The following is a 15,142-nucleotide window of genomic DNA, read 5'->3' on the forward strand; positions in this document are numbered from 1 at the left end:
CCTGACCCCCCCCCCCCACTCTGAGGGGGGCCAGGTTCTGGCTTGTGGTCCCCGATAGGCAAGAACTCCATGCACATTGACTGATGCCAGAAAGTTATACCTATCCATTCAGCCTGGATAGCTCCGGGGAGCCGACGGAGCCTCCCCCCCCCCCCATCCAGAAAGGAAAGTTGATAATACAGCCCATCCTCCTGTTTTGGTAGTACTTATAGTAACGATGAGGACCATAGTATATATACCAATGTACTGTACGCCAAAATTATAAAGTAGAAATCTGAACTATTGAGGTGGATAAACTGGAAAACAATTTTTTACTTGTGTTGCTTTGACAAACTAACCTAACCTAACCTTCCTAGGCCTAATACACAATATCTGAGGCCTAATATAGTACATATGTGTGCTATACTAGGCCTAGGAATATTTAAATTTGTTTTATCTTCATTTATTTTAAATGATTTCCTTACTAGTCAGTATACTACTATCTAAAAGCTAGGTATGTACGAATTCGTGACTATTGGTGATCATCACAATAGGTACTAATTAAACAGAAGGATGGGTTGGGTAATACAACTACTGTACTAATAAGCAATATTATAATTTACTTGTATAAAAATAGTTAGGATACTGATAATATTAAGTTTCATTACTACATACAGTACAGGTAAATCTAATAATGTGCCATTATCACCTTATCCACAACATGGACGCCTGGTAATGTAGAGACCAGAGCAACTGCTTCATCCAACATTAACTGTGCTGTAGTGTTCCCTCTCTTATGATACCCCCACTTGACCCATGGCTGAAGAACCATCACACCCAGCTCTGTTCTGGATGCTAACTGAGACCCAATAAATTCCAAGATATCCACCTCACTCCTAAGAACTTCAAAATCTGGGTCTTCTAAAAGATTATCATCCGTTATTTCCTCCTCGCTGTCAACGGGCGGGTTTATTTCTTTATTTTTCTTCGATCTCAAATTCACAGTTGCTGTAGTAAATGAGACTTTCCATGTTAAGTTGTTGGGGTTAATTATTCTCAGACACGCAGGACTTGTAACGTCTCTTGTTGAGCATAACTCATAAAATTTATCATTTGTTCTTTTGAAAATAAGAGAAGTTCCAAACAATGAAGAACATGAATAATTCCTTCTAATTTGATACAAGTTTAACAAAGAAATAGATGATCTAATTGATAGAGTTTTCTGTGCAGAGATTCCTGCTCTCAAAATGCCATAATAAGCCATTATGATAAGTAAATGCTGAAATGTTCACTATAATGAAGAGTATTGACTGTATAATTGCACCACTGCCATATTATGGCAATTTTGGTAAATATTGGTATTTTACCTTTCTTGTGTATAATTTATGCAATCTAATATACAGAACAGTACACTGAATTTCATATAAAAAAGTCCAAATATGATTTCTTTCTTTTAGTCTTCCTGTTTACTTTTCAACCTGGTGGTGTGTGTCAGAGAGAGAGGTAAGATAAGTGTGTTTATCCTCAGCGGCCATCCACCCAGCTTGACAAGCCCTGGCTCGCACAGCTGTCACTTGGTAAGCCACACAGCAAGCCACCAAGCTTGACACTATAATATGATTCTTGCGGCTATATGGAAGGTATTTGATCAACAAATGCTGGCTGATGTATGTGCCTCCAAATGCTGAAAAGAAAGAAGCATGTATTAATAATAATAATAACGTACTTGTATAGTGCAATAAAGCTATAAAATGTACTTCATAATTACAATACTGTACAGAACAAATTATAATTGTTGTAAGGTTTAAAATATAAAAATATAAAATTGACTAAATATTTCTTACAGAGGAGCCTTCGAAATACAAAACTTGAAATAACTAACTCAGTACATCTAAATAACAGAGTGATTTTGGTACAGGAACGCCCACTGAAAATGCAAATATAGATCCAAATATTTTATTGTTCATAGTAGAATCCAGTATGTCACATGCCTTGTGATCCAGAAACGGAGCCACAAACTCGATATTGCCAGTCTCTAAGAGGAAAACAGCTCCACATGTGGATAACCAAACATAATTCATTGTGTTTTGACATCTTGTAAAGCCAAATCAAGGAGGCCTTGTCCACCACCAACTCTCTTGAAATGGAATGGAAACGAAAGAGACCATCGGCATAAATGTTTTGAAATGGTCCGACTGTGAACCGTATTGAAGACAATCTTTCGAAATCAGAAGATAGGCTATCCTCAGAATCCAGCCCCCATAGGAAAAAGCAGCAAACCAACACCACCCCAAACTCTGCTGAGGCACTGATCCACCAGTGCACAGTCCAAAAGAAGATAAAGAGTTATTTGGGATGTGGAACAAGGAAAGAATCCAATGAGAACAGACAGAGATGAAAGAAACCCTGAACCTAACAGATCATATGATGGATGTTCATTAGGGTCTAAAAAACACCGAAGCACATTCAAGGAAACAGCAAACAACCGAGTCGGGTATAGAATCAGATAAGGAAGCTGTAACAATATAGCTGAAAAACATGGAAGACAATAACCAACACAAGGATGAGAAACACTGGCTACCCAATCTGTTACACAGACAAGCAGGTGTGTTGAGCATAAAAGAAGTATCTTGGCAAAGTATATACCAAAACTCCTACCTCAAACACTTGACACACCCACGGCTAATGTGAGAGATCTCCAACACTCACATGAACAGAGCCAGCATGATAGGTAGGTTCCTGACATACAGAAGCACACTGTCTAAAGACTCTCTCCCCATCATCATCTCCCCATAGAGAACAATTTTAATGCACTATCTGTAGATAAGCTGACTTGATTCGAGTCAGCCCATAAAGGAGAAACTCTCAACTTCTTAGAGAAGATAACTCTGGAATGGTGTAGGAAATGCAAGCCAGCGGCAAGGAAGGTAACCCTAGCCACAGTCAGAGCCATAGTTTGGCACACTCCATGGGTGGCTTAAACAGATACAAAGCAACCCTGGCTTAACTAATATTCCAGGGAAATCTAGCACCCCCTTAGCAGAAAGCAAGAAACAACTGATAGACCAGGCAGAGGCTACAGGTGCTAAAATGGTGACACCTGGCCAAAGAGTGCAGGGGGCAGGCTGACTGGGACCTTGGGTGATACAGGCTGCCATCTAATGGTGATCAAGTGCATCACAGTCAGTGTATTTACCCAATAGTAACAAGTGTTTGCCTTGTTTACCTTCCAGTGCATACTTTTCTTCAACCAATTACTTGTTTAGTTGCACTTTTGTTCTCTGGTGGGTTTTTCCTCAGTTTTGAGTAGACTTCTGATCCACACCTTCCCTTGCCAGATTTGGGTCCTGGCAACTAGACCAAAAATTACAAAACCATGTTGTAACCCTGCAGGGGATACCTAGTACTTAGTAAACATAACAAGAAAAACCAACATTGAATGTAACGAAACGCCATTTACTGGGCGAGACCAAGAGGCTCCCCGGAGCTATCTGGGCCGATATGAATGTATTAGATCCTGGCATCAGTCAAGTGAATGGAGTTCTTAGGCCTACAGGGGAACCACAAGCCAGAACCTGGGCCCCTCAGAAAGGCACGAGAGGCACGAGGGGCAATTGCCTATAGAAACCCCCGAGTGGTTGGAAGCATTCTATGTCTGCTATCGACCGGTTCAGGCACCCAGAAAGGTAAGCGCCCCAAAACAAACCACTATTCTGGTTAAGAAATTGCTACTGAAAGCCGAACTAATGGACAGAACTCCCCAAATGAAAACATGCAAACAAGCATGACGTCACCACGTCACAGCACTGCTGTCTGCACAGCTTCCCTCTCCCTGGGAGGGGAAAGGGGTAAAACCAGACCCCTGTGCCAGCTATCCACACCCCAGTTCTGTGGCTGATGAGAGGCTGGCAAGGTCATGCAACTCTAGCTCCAGATTTTCGGTCCTGTGCCTTGTGGTGTGGTGCTGTCTTCAGTGGTGCACGAGCCAGGAGTATATTCACAAGTACTTGGGCTGCTTGCGCCTAGGGTCACCTTCCCTAGGTGCCCAGTAAGTACTGCCCTTGGGGCTTGAGGCAATCTTTCACAAGTCTCCTTGGGGGGGCTACCTCCGTAAGGTCTTTTGCTGCTCAGTGATCAGCTGCCCATGGAGTCAGCTGGAGTGTTTCCTTCACCCCTATTTGCCTCTGGGTAGGGGGTAGTATTTGTCACTGGTTGGGGTGCAGGGTACTGTGCACCTAGTTATAACCTCTCATAGCAGCTGGCTCTGTTCTGCCTGGGTATGTTGCCCTCTTGCGTTTTTTTTTTTTTTCCCTTTTATCACCCTGCCTGACACCCTACTGGAGGCAGGGAGGGTACCAGGGAGCCTGTCAGCTTCCTAGAGCTAAATACCCAAAGATAAGTAAACGAGGACTTACCCGAGAAGCGGCAGCACCGCATGCCTCATGACAAAGATGAGACAACTAGCTGCAACCGACGACCCAAGGCCACACAAGACCGCTGAGGGCCTGAAACGTTCACGAAATAACGGGTGTCCAGGTCCCTGTTGGACCTCAAAAATCCCCTTGCCCGAATGTCAGCCCAAGACATGTTCTTAAAAACGGCAGCGAGAGCCGCAAACTTTCGAACAGCATGGGCACGAGGGTAGACCGCAGGCTGGCTAGACTTGATACCACTGCGGACAACCTGAGAGACCCGAGCCTTGGAACAGGGAACGAGGGATATCGAATCAACCCAAAGCGCGTCCCCAAACACAGAACCTGAGGCATGCAGGTAACGGCGTAAAGCTGCAACCGGACACAAAACATGATGCATGCCTAGCCTGACCAACCAAACATCAATAGCCCACGGACCTCTCTAGAAGCCTGCCATCTCATTCATTGCCAGAAAAGGAGGAGACGGCTGCAAACGAACAAAACGTTCACCAGGACCGAAAGAGCAGAAACCCCTGTGCCAGAGGAGAGCAAGAAGCTCACCAACCAGACCCCCAGAGGCCAAAGCCAACAAAAACAAAGCATTTTGAAAACAATCTTGGACCACAGGGGGCCACAAGCACCCAATTCAAAAAGACCATGACGACTCAAGCGACGCATGAGCAGGCCGGAGGAGGAAAAAAGCATGAGAAAGCTTACGGAATGGAAACAGAATGGAGCCGAAGTGACATCCACCCCAAATGCAAGCTGGAGTGGCTCTGCCAGTGCCACATGTTAAGAGGCAACAGTATTCGGCATAAGATGTCGGTCCTGAAAGAACCAAGAAAGGAAAGACAAAACAACACGAACAGAAACAGAAGTCATCCTACGTAGAGAAAGGAAGTGGCGAAAAGAATGCCAAGAGACTTAATACTATCACCGAGAAGAAGACCACAGGTGGGACACCATGAGAGAAGCCACCTGATCACATGTAGCCTGACACACGGGTCAGAAATACCAGACACGAAGAGCGGAAAAGTAGATCAAGCCAGAAAGGTTCCTTATCGGCCCGATCTGCCGAAAGAGGCAGAACCACGGAAATTGCCACAGGTTTGGACGCCGAGCAAGCAGTGCCTGAAATCAAGGCTGAGCCAGCCACCATGGGGCCAGAAGAAGTAGCGTTTCCTGATAGGACTCCAGCCAAGCCAGAACCCAAAGCAACAGCTGGACCGGGGGGAAGAGGTACAGGTAATGCCACCTGGACAAGTCCTGTCAAAAAGCTTCTACTGTGACAACTTCGCAGTCAGGGAAGGGTGCTAGATATAATGGGAGACGCCTTGACCACGCTGACGTGAAGAGGTCCACCTCCGGGGGCTTGAACGTCCGGCAAACGTTCGAGGGGAGGAGCAGGGAATGGACTCAGGGGTGTGGACTGAACCAAGGTCGAAATGACCAATGCCCCCAACTCTGGGTCCATAAAACCAAAACAGGGCAGCCAGGGGCATTCGAGCGGGTAATCAACCTAGTGGCAACAACAACCTAAACCTAACATGTAACGCGACAGCTGCTTGACCCCTAATATCTCCCGAAAAAACCAGCGTTGAATGTAATGAAACGCCATTTTCTGGGTGAGACCCGGAGGCTCCCCAGAGCTATATGGGCTGATACGGAGTATTAGCTTTAGGCATCAATGTACATGGAATTCTAGGCCTACCAGGGACCACAAGCCAGAACCTGGCCCCCTCAGAGAGGTACGAGGAGCAATGGCTATAGACACCTTATATATAATTTAGAAGTACTCTATATCTGCCATCGACCGGCAATGAGCGGCACATCAGTTTGATGACAATTTGCTTGTTACCTTGTTTTTCTTCGGTGGAGTTCTTGGACTCTGGTCTTAGGTTGCAATTATATACCAGTTGGTGTCTGTTTTGGGGCCCCTAGCTTTTTGGGTGCCTAATCCCAGTCAATGGCAGACATGAATATACTCTCAGAGAGTAGTTTTCATAGGCGATTGCTCCCTTTACCTCTCTGAGAGAACCAGGTTCTGGATCGTGGTTCCCAGTAGGCATAAGAACGCCATATGACAAAAGCCCCAGACTAATATAGCTAATAATAGTTCGATAGCTTCAGGGAGCGAACAGGGCTCCCCACAGAAATTAATATTAAAGAGGAAAAATATTCAAAGTCCATAACCATTTTAAGTTACTGTAATATATAAAATAAATATTTAAGAAGCAATTTACCTAAGCTAAACGATGCCAGTCCTGTTAATAAAGTTCGAGACATGCATTCCATATAGCTTCCAAAGGCTGGAAATGTCTCTTTATACTGATTAATTAACTCGTTGTTGTTGTTCATCCTTCACTGAAAAAGACAAGATAAACAATATTCCTGTAGAGTAAAAGACACCAGATGAGTGAACTAAATTTGTCTTCTTTATCATATGATTCGAGCAACAGATGAATCAAAGCCCAAAATAAAATACTTTATACAAAACTCATTGGTGCTTAAATATGACAGAAAGAGCATATTGTTGTACATGCAATACTCATTGAAATATTAACCCAAACTGGTGGCATTTGGAGTATCATGGCAAAACCATAAGTTTGCATGCATTTGCAAGGAAACTTTACCAGTACTGTACTGTATAACCATTTACATTAGTCTAAATTATATACTCCTTCATTTACATACTATTAAGGAATTTTAAAAAATAGCAACTTTGTTCCTAATATTTTGCCCCATAGGTGGCAAGAGATTCACACTGAAAGTTGTCAACAATAATCACTAGGTATCCCAATGTTTGATGGCTCATTTCTTGAAAACCATTGACCACTTAGATATGATATTATGGGACATGGTAGCGCAATGCATTAAGACTCTATACTGGTGTTTTTAAATTATTTTGCTATATTTTCCTCATGGACAACCAAGTTCACTGTCTCATTCCTTGGGAACCAATAACCACAATGGTCCGATATTAATATACAAGGTTGCATAGTATGTTTGCCATTGGTGGCAGTCTCAATTGATTTGCAGATGCTAGGTTATAGTGTGCTGATATTGGAAATGGAGCTACTTTTTATACTGGTCTCCAGACCACATTTATTACTCAGCAAGTCCCATTTCAAAGGTTTCTACCCCTTAGTCACCTTACAGTTTAAGTTGTTACAGTTAAGTTTTACAGTTGCCTGAAAATAAAAATAAAATAAAATCATATATAATCCCTCAAATTTGAAAATAAAAATGAGCTATTTATGATTTTCATAACATATGCAATGAATCATGGTACAAGAATGTAACAACTCTTGTATATATCTCAAAAAAAAAAAAATGGATATACAGTACTGTATTAATGTTACGGTGTTAATTCTAACAGGTTTGTGTAAGTTAACTTTCATGTTTCAGTATGTTGTTAGAGTATTTGACAAGTTACTGATATTTTGTGGTTTTTTGCTAACTACTGTACTAATACATCAAAGTGCTACTGTATATGTTTTCACAAAATGAACATCCAGAGGGTGTTGGCTGTTGATTTATGACTTTGCCCTCATTTACTAGTTTTATAAACTCTTAAATATTTATTGCACTTACATTAACTTCCAAATTAATGTAAATTCACAATGTACAGTATACCTCAAATAATTTATTCACGTTAAGACTTACCGGTACCTATAATGCTGTGCATGTTAGTGGTTTTACAAGATTCTAAATCTGTACATTGTTATATGAGCCTATTGTAAACTTATTTATAGGTATTTTAAATAAATTAATATATGCAATAAATTCAAAATGAAGGTGCAGAGCATCAGACTATACAATAAGTAATTAACTGCCAAAAGAAAGCACTATGCCTGTGTGGCTCTAAGTTTATAGGATAAACTTACCACTCCAGACACTGGCACAGCTAAAAAAATTTTTTTTTATCTATTGTCCTGTAAAACGACACAAAAAACTCACCAGACTCTGCATGCAGTAAACGGTGCCATAATTAAAAATGTTAATATTGTAGATATACACAAGTAAATATTTTGGGAAAATATTTGTGACCAACATTTTCTACATAAAATGTAGATTTTCTACAGGAAAATCATATAATCTTCAAGATGGTATAATTAAAAAAATTTGGGTTTTATTCCTTTCAAGCAGATGCAAGATTTACAAAGTTTAGATTGGCAGACTGGTACAGTAATTACCTAGGAAAGGTAATACTGAACTAGGTTTAATATGAAGCATCCAGAGCCAAGTATGAAAACTTTTGTACTGGATGTCTCCAGATGGAAATATTTTAAATTACCTGGAAAACATACCAAACAAAAAAGAAATACCAAACTACATTGCATATAAAAATCAGATTTTAATGCTCACTGGTACCTAGTTACTGCTATGTGAAGAGGAAACTTGTCCAAACGTCTTGTACTGCCCAGGAATCAACCTGGTGAACGGTCATATATTTAATTGCTCTGTATTCATTCATCTGACTGCAAAATTGTAATAAGGTTCAGAGATTAATAAAATAAAACAGGAGTGTATGCAGAGACTAAGGTATGTATATAATACTTTGTTGAATATTGATTAATGACAAGAGTGGTGTATAAAGTTGTATTCATAGAGTGCCTTTCTATAATTAAAATAACCAGCATAACTAACATGAGGGTGGTGGCGGGTGCTTCAGCTCGATTTGTACATAACTCAGATACCAGTCGGTTCGGTACACACAAAAAAAAAGTTCGTTCACTGAAAATTTTGTATACACAACCCATTTTTTTATGAGATATTTGAGATATATAGAAGAGTTGCTACATTATTGTACAGCCACTAGTACGCGTAGCGTTTCGGGCAGGTCCCTGGAATACGATCCCCGCCGCGAAGAATCCTTGTTACAACCAAGTACACATTTTACTGTTGAGTTAAACAGAGGCTACAGTTAAGGAATTGCGCCCAGTAAATCCTCCCCGGCCAGGATACGAACCCATGACAAAGTGTTCGCGGAACGCCAGGCGAGTGTCTTACCACTACACCACGGAGACTGGTCTCATAATCACCTCATAAACAAAGACCATTCCATCCACCCGCCAAACCCGCTGTTTATGAATGCCAAACTGTTTACACACGACTCACAACTGCTGACGTCCAAACACTTCCAGAGCACGTGCTTCGCTCACCACTTTCCTTCTAACCACAACGCTGTAAATGCTTTGTAACCTACGATTACGTGTTTGTGTTTGCTTGATTGGACAGAGCTTAGTGGTTTTATATATTTATATAGTATAGTCTTGGTTACAGTAGTTGGTTTGTTAGCAGTGTAGGAAAGTGTCGTAGAAATTGAGACAAAGCCTGGAGCAAGGAAGAAGGGAAGAGAGTGTCTCTGTACGTAGTATCCTTCTTGGGTGGTGTCTGGTGGTGTTGTGGGCCGGCGTCGGTCGCGCTCTCTCACCACCGCCACGTTCTCTATGGTTATCTTGAAATTGAATTGAAATTGAAATAAGTTTATTGAGGTAAAATACACACAAAGGGATGAGGTAGCTCAAGCTATTCTCACCCCGTTCAGTACGTCGTGTTAATACATACATAGACACACATCACAAACAATAAACATATTACCAAACATTCTGAGAGATAAACATACATTTCCTCGGTTATCTTGAGATGATTTCGGGGCTTTAGTATCCCCGCGGCCCGGTCCTCGACCAGGCCTCCACCCTCAGGAAGCAGCCCGTGACAGCTGACTAACATCCAGGTACCTATTTTACTGCTAGGTAACAGGGGCATAGGGTGAAAGAAACTCTGCCCATTGTTTCTCGCCGGCGCCCGGGATCAAACCCGGGACCACAGACTCACAAGTCCAGCGTGCTGTCCGCTCGGCCGACCGGCTCCCTGGTCATAACTTGCGAGTTAATTGTTTGGTTTAAATTGGAGTAATTTGATAGTGACAGCAAGTGATTTATAAGTGTTATTAGTGACAGAGTGCAAGTGTTATTAGTGACAGAGATGACTACTGTGAATATACTTTTGCTCAGTTTACAATTAAATCCCTTAAATCCTCTTTGACTATTGGATCCATCTATAGATTTCCCAATACTAACATAGCTTCTTTCTCAGACAACCTAAGGAATCTTATTATAAACAACAATCTCAACAAAAACCACATCATTCTGGGAGGAGACTTTAATATTGACCTGGGTCAACAAAATTGCTCTCAAGTTGACTATTTCCTTAACAGCATGAACTCCTGTATGCTAATCCCCACAATCACCAAACCTACCCAAGTCACTCAAACATCAGCCACTACCTTGGACCACATATGGACAAACATAACAGCTCCCCTTGTATCTGATATAATCTACGACAGAACAACTGACCATTATCCTACCTTTCTCATAGCGAACATGGACATAATACCACCAAAAAGCAAGAAACTTTCATTTAGGCTACACAGTGAATCAGCTTTAAGCAATTTTACAGATGCACTTTACAATATTAACTGGGATTCTGAATTCAATAATACCCAGGATATAAATTCATTAGCTAACCTCTTCCTCTCCAAAACTCTAAGCCTCTACAACCTTCATTGTCCCCTTCTTACCAAGCAAGTAACTGACAAAAGATTAAACAATCCATGGCTCACAAGTGGCATTCTCAACTCAATCAACAAGAAACATGAATATGAAAAGAAACTTAGGATTGGCCTAGTTTCAAAGGAAGTAGCTAAAAGGTACTCATCAATGCTTACCAGTATCATAAGAAAGGCAAAACTTGCATATTATGTGAATAGATTCAATGAGCAAAAGGCAACATGAAAAGCACTTGGAAAACAATCTCTAGTATCCTATGAACTAAACAACACTCACATAACCAAATAAAACTCTACAAGGATGGGGATATACCGTTAACTGATTTAGAAATGGCAAATGAATTTAATAGTTTCTTTTCATCGGTTGGTGCTAATCTTGCCAGTAAAATCCCACAGACTCAGACACATATTAACTCATATCTCTCAGGCAGCTATCCAAACTCTCTTCTCCTTTCACCAATCAGCCCGGCAGATGTTGTGTCCATCATACACTCTCTAAAAACCAAGGCAGGGAACACCAGTGAGATTCCGTCCATTGTGTACAAGAGAGCCTCCCATGCCCTTGCCCCACCCATAGCACTACTGTTCAACAAATCTATAGAGTGTCACACCTTCCCTGATATCCTCAAAAAAGCAAGAGTAACGCTAGTCCATAAAGGAGGCAATCCGACGGACATAAACATTTATAGACCAATATCAAATCTACCCATTCTATCAAAAATATTTGAAAAAATTATTTACAAACAGCTCTATTCCTACCTCGTAAAATTCGACATACTCAGCCCCTGCCAGTTTGGCTTCCGGTCCCAAAAGAGCACCAATGATGCAATCATTAGTCTCCTTGACGTTATCTACTCAACCCTTGACAAAAATGAGTTTCCGATTGGACTCTTCATTGACCTAAGAAAAGCCTTTGATACTGTTAATCACAACTACCTCTTACTTAAACTCCAGCATTATGGAATCCGAGGCCTTGCCCTTGACTACATCCGATCCTATCTTAGTGACAGACACCAATATGTAACCATCAATGATACAACTTCTTCCACTCTACCAATTACCGTTGCAGTGCCACAGGGCAGCATCTTAGGACCTCTTCTATTTCTTATATATATAAACGATCTGCCTAATGTCTCTAATATTCTCAAACCTATATTGTTTGCTGACGATACTACCCTTATCTATTCAAACCTCAACCCACATACACTAAATAATGTTGTGAATAATGAATTAAAAAAAGTCCACTTATGAATGTCAACGAACAAACTAACATTAAACATCGAAAAGACTTACTACATCTTATTTGGAAGCAAATCATCAAATGCAATTCAGCTACAGATAGACAACATTAGCATCAGTAATAAAAATGATGGCAAGTTTCTTGGCCTATTCCTAGACAAGAGACTCAACTTTAGCACCCACATTCAACACATAACTAAGAAAGTCTCTAAGACAGTTGGTATACTCTCCAAAATCAGATATTATGTTCCTAACTCTGCTCTCCTCTCACTATATTATGCACTAATCTACCCCTATCTTAATTATGGTATCTGTGCATGGGGGTCTACCACTGCAAACCACCTTAAGCCCATCATCACACAGCAAAAATCTGCTATCAGAATAATAACTAACTCTGCTTTCAGACAACACTCAGCTCCCTTGTTTAAATCCCTAAACTTGCTAAATATTAACTCCCTCCACACATTCTCTTGTGTCAACTACATTTACAAAACCCTGTTCTTAAATGCAAACCATGCTCTGAAACTCTCCCTGGACAGATGTAATAGGACCCATTATCACCACACCAGAAAATCAGTGCATAAATATTCGCAAATATGAGGCTGGGATTTATTTCTCGAAAAGTTAGCAATAAAATACGCTTTCTAGTTCTTTATTTTTAAAATTAAGACCAGGGATTCTGTCTAACGAAGCTGCAAGCTAAAACACTGTTATCCTATAATATTCATCTGTAGCTTGACCCTAAATACTCGTTTATTAAACGAATTTATTGTTAGCGTTCATTAGGAATCAACTTTGTTGAAGGAAGAGATTCCAGCAAATACCTTCCTGTGATTGGCTGTTGCTGGGACTGCCAACGCTTATATGAATAAAATGCAAAATAAGAAATACGTCCTTTTAATCAATAACCTTAGTGTTGTTGTACAAAAGAACAACTATTTCTGTTTTATACAAAACAGAAATTTCCATCTAACTGAATAATGTAGACCAATAAGAGGGCGGATCAGGCAATGTATCGCCGATATTATTTGCGTGAGGCAACTCCCACTGATGACGTCACAAGTCAGGTAGCCAGCCCATGTTTCTGTAACACTCGTTACATCCTGCAGTATTTAATTATCACTATATTAATACTTTTAAATACTTAACATTTCACTTTTTAGGTGGATTAAAGTTGAAGCAGAATGTCATAAGCAAGGATGGTGTGCTGAATAAAGATGATTTATTAAGTGGATGGAACCTTTAGCTGATTCCTTCCTGTGATTGGCTGTTGTGTGAATGTCAACAAAGAATATCTACCAATGATATGCCATTTATTATGGACCCCATACTATCTGTGGGCGGAGCTTGGAACCTCCTACCTGAACACAACAACCCGCCTTATGGGTTGCTGTTTGGCTATTTATAGTGCGTTGGAAAAAAAAGAGATGGCGCTAGTTGTATTTTGTGGGATAATTTGTTATAAGTGTAATTTGATGTCAACAGATGGCGTAAGCTGTACCTTATGGCCACTATTGACCAGCCAGTTGATAGTGTTCTCTTTTGCCGACAGATGGCATCAGCTGTATCATTATTACTTCCGAATTCCCTTTAACACTGATCTACAAATCCCTTGGCTTATGACAAGGTTTTATACCATTTATGATAAGTATTAGATAACTGGAGTTCCACAATTGTTTTTATTTATCAACTGTTCAGGATATCATCATATTATGTCTGGTTAGGATGTACTGCTCTCGATTGATGAAGATTAAGCCACCCAAGAGGTGGCACGGGCATGAATAGCCCGTAAATACTGCTCTTGTAATATTATCCAGGGGGTGGAACTATCAAGGTGAAAGCGCCAAGCCATTACGACTATATAGCACTCGGAAGGAATCAGGATACGGATTTGGGATGGAACGGGGGAAAGGAATGGTGCCCAACCACTTTGGGGTGGTCGGGGATTGAACGCGGACCTGTAGGAAACGAGACCGTCGCTCTACCGTCCAGCCCAAGTGGTTAAGCGTAATATTATTAAAACAACAATTTATGCATATAATAACAGCATTTCACACTAAAAAGTACTTGGATATATCGAAATTTGGTAGTGAATGCCAATCTAGAAATCTCCTATGACTAAACTGTACTTTTTAATCATTTTTATGTACTTACTACTTATTATTAAATTATTAATTACTTACTATAATAATTAAATAAAATATTTTATTTAATATTTAAATTAAATGATAAAGTAATAGGTAATAATAAATCATTGTGTAGGGGGACAGGCAGCCAGTGTATATATACATGTTAGGCTTATACTAAGGCTCCACAAAGGTCCCACAAAGGTGCCAAATTAAAGGCTGGGTGCTGCCGGGGCGGGCCCAAGGGCTGCTGGCGGCCCTGGCCAAGGCTGAACTTCCGCGCCCTTATAATCACCTATTGTTTAATAATCTTCACAGGGAGAAATCAACTGTAAATATAGGAATAGTTTATTACAACATACACAGTAAAGAAAACAGCTCGGAAACTATGGAAATAAAGCTGCCGAAAAAAACATTAAAGTCCACTTCAAGTTCATGTTTATTGAGTTAGTTTAGTTCATTTATTATGCACCCCATACCCATCTTGTGGGCGGTAGTGGAAAGAGTTACAGAGGCACATAATGGGCTCAGGGACTGAACCCCACAATTCATTAAGCTAAGCAAGTTACAATCTTGATGAAGCTAGTTACAAAATTCAATATAAGTCGTCACATCAACAATGGGTTCAAGATCGACCTCAAGTACAGGTTCTAAATTAAGCAACTGACATATGTGGAGAGCTAGTGTTACAATTGATATGTTTGTCCTGCACACCGCCCCCCATCCAGTGGGCAGCGGTGGATAGGTTACAATCACTTAGTTACTACCTACAGTTAGCAAACTGGGGATATTTGGCTAAAATTTCTGGTAGC

At 40.7% G+C, this 15,142-nt stretch overlaps 1 protein-coding gene and 1 long non-coding RNA gene across 3 annotated transcripts in view; both read right to left on the minus strand.

The window, feature by feature from the left end:
* Nucleotides 1-1,450, minus strand: part of LOC123746610 (putative GTP-binding protein 6) — a 303,861-nt gene extending 302,411 nt beyond the window's left edge. For both annotated transcript variants that reach the window (XR_011225897.1, XM_045728267.2), the window contains exon 1: nt 689-1,450. Coding sequence is in view for 1 of the 2 variants with exons in the window: in XM_045728267.2 (XP_045584223.2) it covers nt 689-1,243 (555 nt within the window). In the remaining variant the exon portion in view is untranslated. The remainder of the gene's footprint in view (nt 1-688) is intronic.
* Nucleotides 1,451-1,533: 83 nt separating this feature from the next.
* Nucleotides 1,534-9,812, minus strand: LOC123746611 (uncharacterized). The gene is made up of 3 exons (XR_006771529.2): nt 9,513-9,812; nt 8,766-8,872; nt 1,534-1,663 (listed from the first exon to the last, which is right to left on the minus strand). It is a non-coding gene; the product is annotated as an uncharacterized lncRNA (long non-coding RNA).
* Nucleotides 9,813-15,142: the final 5,330 nt, after the last annotated feature.

Source organism: Procambarus clarkii, chromosome 90, assembly GCF_040958095.1.
Source record: "Procambarus clarkii isolate CNS0578487 chromosome 90, FALCON_Pclarkii_2.0, whole genome shotgun sequence".
NCBI classification, from domain to species: Eukaryota; Metazoa; Arthropoda; class Malacostraca; order Decapoda; family Cambaridae; genus Procambarus; species Procambarus clarkii.